General features: G+C 35.1%; 1 protein-coding gene across 1 annotated transcript; it reads left to right on the top strand.

The window, feature by feature from the left end:
- Window positions 1-2,991: 2,991 nt before the first annotated feature.
- Window positions 2,992-3,337, top strand: LOC145158750 (stamen-specific protein FIL1-like). The gene is made up of 2 exons (XM_079077603.1): window positions 2,992-3,250; window positions 3,330-3,337. Exons 1-2 carry the CDS (start codon window positions 2,992-2,994, stop codon window positions 3,335-3,337), a joined length of 267 nt encoding a protein of 88 aa, XP_078933729.1.
- The last annotated feature ends 5,646 nt before the right edge of the window (window positions 3,338-8,983 follow it).

The following is an 8,983-nucleotide window of genomic DNA, read 5'->3' as shown; positions in this document are numbered from 1 at the left end:
GCTCAACAAGCTATCAAGATATGAGCAAGAACAGATCTGGAAAATTTTCGTTTTCCTTCTTTAAGCTTTGAAGGAAACATTATATAAACAACTTCAACATAGTTTTGCCAAGAATATCAGAAACCAAAAACAATTTCTTTTAGGAAAACAACTTGAGATAAGGTAAAACACCATGAAAACTTCATTCATTCTCAAATTGCTTGAAAAAACACCAAAATAAAAACGAAAATGGGTTAAGAACTCATAATAAATTCTTTCTTTACTACTTGCTGAAGAACCCATCAAAATATAGATGAAAATTGTATCTAAGAAAGTGTTTTGAAACTAGAGAGTTGCTCAAATGAACTAAAACAAAACATATCTAGATATCCGAGCAAAAAATGAGGCAGATCTGAAGATCTGAGCGAGAAAACTCAACAGATCAAGAGATTGAACGATGGAGAAGCATATCTGAATAGATCTTATCAATAACGAACGCATCTGATTAGATCTTGGCATGAGCCAAACAGATCTGAACAAATGATGGGTAGAAATGAACAGATCTGAGCAAACCTGATGTAAAATCCAACAGATCTGGAAAGATCTAGGAGAAAAGACGAGCTTGAAAACAACTGAGGCTTTTGCTACTTGCTCGAACCCGGGATGGCACCAAATGATGCGACATCGACCCCCGACGAGTTTTCTGGTCTTCTGCTGCGGCGAAGATCTGGACATCACAGAGCAAAGTCGTTAGAGCCGCCCCAGGGAATATGCCCCGGGAGCGGACTTCGATGATCAAGTTAGATCATTTGGTAGATCTGAGCTGGTTCTCTATAGCTGGAGAGAACCAGCTTGGTGCTGGTGGTGGTGTACGGTGGCAGACAGTGGCGGGTGGCGGCTCAGCCACCCGACCGGAGTATAGTGTGGCGGCTGAACCACTTAGGGAGAGGTCTATTGGCGGCTGAACCATGGGGAGAGGTCTATTGGCGGCTGAACCACTTAGGGAAGAGTCCCCTGGAAAGGTCCCCCTTCATGGAGGAGGCACTATTCTATTTATAGTAGACAATTAGGTCAAAGAGAATTAGGTCAGGGCTTTGGGCCAGCCCAATTCAGGCCCAACTAGCAAGGAGCTAGGCAAGGCCGCTCGGAGGCGCCGGGCGGGGCTGACGGGCGCGCCCTAGGCAAGGCTGGAAGGCGCGAACCAGGAAAGGCTGGCAGGGGAGTGTCAAGTCGGACCGGTAAGAGAGTCCCCTACACGGCTGGCAAGGGAACGTCGGGCAAGGGTGACAGGGGAACGCCAGACAGGGCAAGCAGGAGAGGCCAGGCCAGTCTGGCCCTCTAGATCAGTCTAGGCGATGCTAGTGGACCATATATCATCAAATACCCCCCCCCCCACCCCCACCCCAGTATGATGTCATTGGTACGCGGCCAATGACATCGGACTGGACTTAGTCATATAAACCGTGCATCGTCATATATATATATATATATATGCATATGTAGATTTGTCTATGCATATGATGTATATGCATATACATATTAATATGCGTATATACATATAAATAAAAACATATGCATGTGCATATTAGTATGTATATACATACATATGCTATTATTATGCATATGCATATACTTATTTATATGCATATGCATATACTTATGAATCTGCATATTTAACATATTTATTATTATGCATATGCATATACATAATCATAATATATGTATGTAATTGTTTTATGTATATACTTATTCTTATGCATTAGCATATATATATATATATATGTATATATATATATATATGTGTGTGTGTGTGTGTGTTTTCTCTTATGCATATAGAGGCATAAAAATCTTTTTTAAAAATATAAATGTGCATATGATATATTTTTTAAAAATATGCATATATACAAAAAAATATATGAAGAAGCATAAAAAATACATTTTTTATGAAAAAAACTTTTTTCAAATACTAATTTCGAAATGTAAGGAATATTTTTGCTGATTTAAAAAAATAAATAATTAATTAATAAAAAAACTAAAAAAAATTAGAATATATGAAAATATACCTTATATTTCGAAAATAAGATTTAAAAAAATCAGAAAAATGTATTCTTAGTACATATTTATATTTTTTATGCATATATACATTTTCCAAAAAAATATGCATATATACATGCATATAATTTTTTTTTCTAGTTTTTTTTTGCAATTCTTTTAGATATATGTATGTATATGCACATGTAAAATTTGGTAACTAAATTCATTGTAGATAAAAAATTTGTTGATTCTCTTCCTCAATTTAGTTCTCCATTGATCTTTTATATATATATATATATATATATATATATATATATATATATATATATATATATATATATATATATATATATATATATAAGGAAGGGTTATATGGAAAAAAACTCTAACAAAATCATAAAAATACATAAAAAATACTTAGAGATCACAAAACTTTTTTTTAACTTTATATATCAAAAAACCGCAGCTTCTTTAAAAATTTGCTGAACAAAAATTAAAAAATCGAACTTTTTTTGTTTTTTTTTCAAATAAAATTTCAGCAAAGTTATATCAAAAGTTACGAATTTTAAGAATATAAAGTTAAAAAAAAAATTATGGTGTTTTAAGTATTTTTTTTTTATGCATTTTTAGGGTTTTTGTTTTCCATAAAAGTTAAACACACACACACACACACACACACATATATATATATATATATATATATATATATATATATATATATATATATATATATATATATATATATGAGAGAGAGAGAGTACGGAATAAATGAGCTCCAAACTCCATAATTAGGTGACTCATGCAAATATGTTCCACTAGTCCGGATTAACTTCTGCTATAAATTAATCAAGAAAAACCTTTTAAAATAGAAAAAATATATATTTTTAACATATACTGCAGCAATTCGTTAATTAACGGGGGGAGCTAGGAGAAAGAGCAGTAGACAGTGTAGTATATTAATTAGCATTAATGGCTGCCATGGATGGTTCCAAAATCAATCAAGCGACACTGGTTTTGTTGGTGCTAGCACTTGTGGTTGGAACTTATGGCCAAACATGTCCCAACCAGCTTGCAAATCTGAACGTGTGTGCACCCTTTGTGGTTCCTGGCTCGACAGACTTGATGCCGAACTCAGACTGTTGTGGAGCTATTCAATCCATCGATCGTGACTGCCTTTGCAACACTATCCAAGTCGCAACCCGTCTCCCTACCCAGTGCAACCTCCCTGTTACTTGCGGTACGTAATTGATTGCATGCAATAAGCTTACGTTAGGTTCTCAAAGGAAATAACATATTTTTTGATGGATTGATTGCAGGAAACTAAATTAAAGTGATCAAGGAGGAGGCAGGTGTTGAACAAGTTCACTCTTTCTTTTAATGGGGTTTTATGGTGTTTTAGAATTAAGTTGTTGAGGAAAGTGTATAATGGCTGCAAGGTCAGCTTATCAACTTTAAATAAAAAATACTTCATGTTTTACCATGTTTTTGTTTAGTCAAAACTAAAATCCCGATAGATCACGTATATTGCAGGTTGATAACAAATTTGTTTGCAATTTTGTGGGGTTAATAAAATTTCGACGCTCAATTAACACTAGTACAAAAATGACCTACGGTGACACTTTTCGAAAAATGGTCTATCATACTTTTTATTAAAAATGTCACTAAAAAAATTTAGAGATTGTCTTTGGATACATTTAAATTAGTTTATGTGTCCATTATATAGATAATAAAAACTTTAACCACACTTAATTATATAAAATGTGACAATTATTAGCCACACTCGAACACTGTGGCCATATTTCACTATCAGCCACATTTATAGATTAACATTATGATACTTTTTATATAATAGACAATACATATATATCTGGTAACATGACTCAATTGTATATGTTTCTGTCATGAAATCCATTGTAGCTAACAGGGGATACATATGGCCACATTAAAATTTATGTGTCCATAGGGTAGCGTTTAGCAGTGACTAAGTAAAAGCATGAAAACAAGTTAATTTTAGTAGTTTATGGTTATGTGCCTTTTATAATGTGTGTCAAAATATGATAAATTGGGTTTGAAAAAGAAAACAAATATTGTAAGTGTAAGTTGCATTTTGTTATCTTTACAATTGTTATGTGAGTCTATAAGTAAATCTAGTTAGAATAAATATAATGTCTGATTAGTATAATTATAGTATTGTCATTGAATGTATGACTATAATTATGTAATAATCTTTCTTTTTGTCCTAGTTTGTGTATAAATTTAAAGAAGAGTCTTCATCAAAATATCATTTGTTGAATAGTCAACCATGTGACTTATATAGAGCCATTGACTCAAACCCAAACCATATAACTTATTATTAGAGCTTGTGACAGTTTTTGCAAAAAAAATGTAATAATTTTCATTTGAAGACTATTGGAATTACCTACATCAAATGATTTTTGGTTATAAATCAGTTTGACTTTTGGGACCCATTTTGGTTATATAACAATTGGAGTGATGTCAACATGTACAAAATAAATGGTTAAAGTTGCATCTAAATGGCTTGTTTAAGTCGACCAAAATACCCTCTAAAAGGGGACATAAATTGTTACTACGGCCTGTACCAATTTTTGCATCTAGAACCCCAAAAAATGTAAAAGACCATATTGCCCTTTTGTAGTAAAATACTCCCAATTTTCTTATTATATTCCATTTTAGAGTTGAAAAACCAAATCAAAACAACTCCCCATAGAGAATACCTGTAACACCATAAATTTCAAAACAAATTTTCACATTTTAAAAACATATTTCATTCATTAATATTATAAAATCCCATTGTTCACATATCAATTCGTAAGTACAACCCAAGATCACAAAGTACAAAATCTCCTCCTTGTGTGTGTACTGATCATGCCGGCGCCTTCCCGCGATCCTCACTGGTACCTGAAACACATAACACAACAACTGTAAGCATAAATGCCAGTGAGTTCCCCAAAATACCACATGCAACACATATTAGCCACTCGAGGCTATAACTCTGTGGGCCCTCTGGCCCTAACTTTGTGGACCCTCTGGTCCTAACTCTGTGGACCTTCCGGTCCTAACTCTGTAAACTCTGGCATACACACAGCATAATCACATGGTAATAATGCAGTGCAACATATCACATACATAGCATACAAGATATACGGTCACATAACTCTGGTTACCACTCAAGGTAAAGTATAGTGAGAAGACTCACCTCGGATACTCGGTGAACCTCGAACTCTGAAATACAGCACTAGCCTCCGCCTAATCACATAAATAATTACCCTAATTAATACAGCTTCTAAAGGCTACGCTAACCCCTCTCTATAAGTTCTCTAAGAAGGGTAAAAGACCATTCTACCCCTCTAATGGCTCATAAGTCCAAACATTGACTAAACCCTAAAAGTCAACGAAGTCAACTCCGGTCAATGGTCAAACTTTGACCAGACTCTTCGAGTGCACTCAGGCAACTCGGCGAGTCCATACTGGTCCTCTGAAGTCTTCTAAGCCTCGCTTGGCACGACGAGTTCCCTCTCCACTCACCGGGTTACTCAGCAACGAATCGCGGGGCAACCCCGACCCAACTCGTCGAGTCCACTTATGAACTCGATGAGTTGCTCCCATGACAACAATGAAATGACCTTCTGAGGTCAGATCCGTTTCCCTAAGCTATAGATCTGGCTTCCCCACGACCAATAACCACGTAAAGGTCGAAACTTGACCCACATGCAACGTGTACAAGGCTATCTTTGGCTAAAAGGCTTCTATAATGGAATTCTAGGCTCTTTTCTTCCTTAAGCCAACATAAAGCAGATTGGGGAAGGCTATCTAGACCTCTATGGGTCCAGTTCGGATGTCCAACACCACAAGGGACCAAGAAATCAACATAACAAGCTAAAAAGGGGTATAGAAAACCCTAGATCATAGATCTTAACCCAAAACAGCAAGGAACTCGATTTGGTACCTCAAATAGTGTAGATTTGGGCTTGAAAACTCTGGATCCACAGCTCCCTTGACCTCCTCTTGCTTGGAACAACTTCTCCTTTGCTAGAACACACTAAAATCGATTAATATGACCTCATCTCTCTATCAACTCGCTCAAGCTCTTATGGGGTACTCTCTCTGGACAGGTAGCCGCACAAGAGGGCTATAAGGTCCTTTAAATAGGACTCAGGCACAAGGAATTAGGCTTTCATTTTACAGCACGGACTCGTCGAGTCCCCCCTCCGACTCGTCGAGTCCCTTCATTAATCCAGTCATCACTCGCGACCCTACTCGACGAGTCTATGCGTCAACTCGTCGAGTCCACCCTTTAAACTCAAAAATAAAAGATAAATATAATACCTGGATATCCGGATGTTACAATACCAATAATAGCATTTAAATTTAAAATGCCCCTTTTCGACTTCTGATCACACAATTCAAAAAAACAATGAAAATTGAATGACTAAGTAGATAAATTCTATTAAATATGAATTGGCAGCATTGTGCTAGAAACAATACAATTAAAAGGATGGAAACATATACTAAAATATTATCATTATATCTAAACACCAACTTTTTAAACTAAGAAAAATAATAAGGGTAATATTGTCAATTTGGGGCCGAAACACCATACGGAGTAGTTACTAGCATGCATACTAACGCAAACTTCCAAACAAACTGCCAAGCAACATTTCTTATCTTTTATGGAAGTAACTATACTTTTTTAAACACTCGAGAGTGAAACACAAAGTATTGCATGCATCTGTCAAGACCTGCATCAAAATGGTTTATCTTTACCATAACATACTAAAAGAGTAAAAAAATACTTTAAAATAACCATAATGGTGAAGGAGGTTATATGTTTGTGGGTTGAAATTACCTTCAAATAAGATACTACTTAGAATCCTTTCACGAAAAACACTAGGATCAAGGTATGGCCTTTACCTTCTACAAACAAAAGTAAAGATTATATTAGCGCACCAGAAAAATCCAAGGGTAAAATGGTCAAGATATATGAACACACTCCTAATAGCAATCTCAACATCAAACAACAACCAGAAGCAAACTAACCAAAAATATGAAGTTTATATGAAATTTGAAATTCTCAAGGCACCAACAAAGCAACACAAAATGAATGCCATGTAGGGGTAAAATGGTCCAGGTATAGAAAAACACTCACATCAATGACATTAACATTGTAAAAAATAAGATGAGACAGTGTAATCTGCTTGAAGTTGCAGTAAATGTGTAGGAAATTTAGTATTCATCATAAATCTAAAATTAAGAATGAGACAGTGTAAATGTTTAAGAATAAGAAATCGAATGCATCAGAAATCAGAATAATGGGATGACGACATCAGATTTGAAAAAAAAAAATTCAAATTTAACAGTCTACGAAATCAAAATTGTGTTACATTGTAGAAGAACGGAATTTGCATCAAAGTAAGAAATAGAATTTAACAATCAACAAGATTTAAACTTAGATAGATTAAAAAACCATGTGGGCGATGTGGGCGGTTCGATGATTTATGTCTTTCAGTTATCAAATTCTCAAACTTCAGACTTTCATAAATCAAAGGTGATTTCAGAAACAAGAATCAACTGAGAAATAAAAATGAATCTTTGAAATTTCAGATTCGTCTAGTACGATATCTAATTTCTGAAATAAGAATCGTTGATGTAATCTGTGCAATGGTTAAGGGGTCGATTAGAGGGGAAGTAAAGAAATCGTGGCAATGTGGGATAATGGGGTTCAAAAGTTAAAAAATAATAATAGAATAATAAGAATTAAGAAATCATGAATTTTCATGTAATGAACACAAAAGATGAAACAAATGTCAGACCTCAATTTTTTTCATTCCCTGTAATATCGTAAAAGAGAGTGAGTTTCAGTCTTCTTCCTCATCAGTCTTCCTCATTCTTCGTATGTAGGTTTTTGTTGAGCTTTGTCTTACTAAGTCCATCCTAGCGAGGCGGAGTGGGCGGTGGAGCTGCAACTGACAAATAGGGGTGGTGGAGCGGTACCAACGATTTAAAAGGGGTTTATGGGTTTCAAAGGGATTTCACGGTGTTGGGTTCTCACATATTTAGAAGATATGAAATTAGGGTTGAAGCCATACAATAATACTATCGGTAAGCATGTGATCGAACATAGGGCGATGGAGTAGCGGTGGTGGACAATTGACCTAAAGGGTGGGAGAACGAGAAAGGTTTCCTAATACCCTTTTTCTTTCAACCAGAGCTTCGATCCTTGGAAATAAAAAGAAGAGGAAAAGAAGAAACAACGGGAAAGATTATGTGTGGGGAGGGAACTGAAATTTCAATTTAAGGTAGACGAGGGAGAACAGTGTCGACAACATGGGAAAAGGGGGTATCTGTAAAAAAAACGGTCAAAAGGAGTGAATCTCAGTTAAAATCGGTCAAAATTGGAAAAATTCGGTCGATCAAAATCGAAATAAATTGTAATAAATTTGTAAGTACAAATTTATAATTCTATTGGTAATATAATACTAAATCATTAGTTATGGAGTAAATTATAAATAGTCCATTAGTTGGTAAAAGTTTGTACTTCTAACCCTTAAAAATAATGATTGAGCATTAAGTATAGGTTGTTATTTTCGTTCCTTATACAACAAAATGTGTTTTCCCTACGAGAGATAGGAATGTTGGTGGCTTTTTTTTTGGGGGGGGGGGGTGGGAACACTAACGAATAAGGTACTTTCTAGGGGATCAGTAGAATGAAAATGAGAATTACTCTGAGGAAGATTGGGAGGAACAAAGTTGAAGGACCGGAAAAACTCCATATTAGTGTTAGTTGGCCAACAAATATACTCAACATTATCTTTGAGACCGTCAGGATACTTCAGGCTTATGCCATATGGTTTATGGATTATGAATTATGACTTATGGTTTATGTTATAAGGCTTATGGCTTAAGGATTATAGGTTATGGCTTGTGACTTATCATTTATTTTATGTTATAA

Source organism: Lactuca virosa, chromosome 2 (genome assembly GCF_052849685.1).
Source record: "Lactuca virosa cultivar CGN04683 chromosome 2, Lactuca_virosa_CGN04683_v6, whole genome shotgun sequence".
NCBI lineage: Eukaryota > Viridiplantae > Streptophyta > Magnoliopsida > Asterales > Asteraceae > Lactuca > Lactuca virosa.
This window is presented reverse-complemented; position numbering and strand designations above follow the sequence as displayed.

Excerpts from the sequence above, each read along its gene's own strand:
- LOC145158750 (XM_079077603.1), top strand. The coding sequence starts at position 2,992 with ATGGATGGTTCCAAAATCAATCAAGCGACACTGGTTTTGTTGGTGCTA.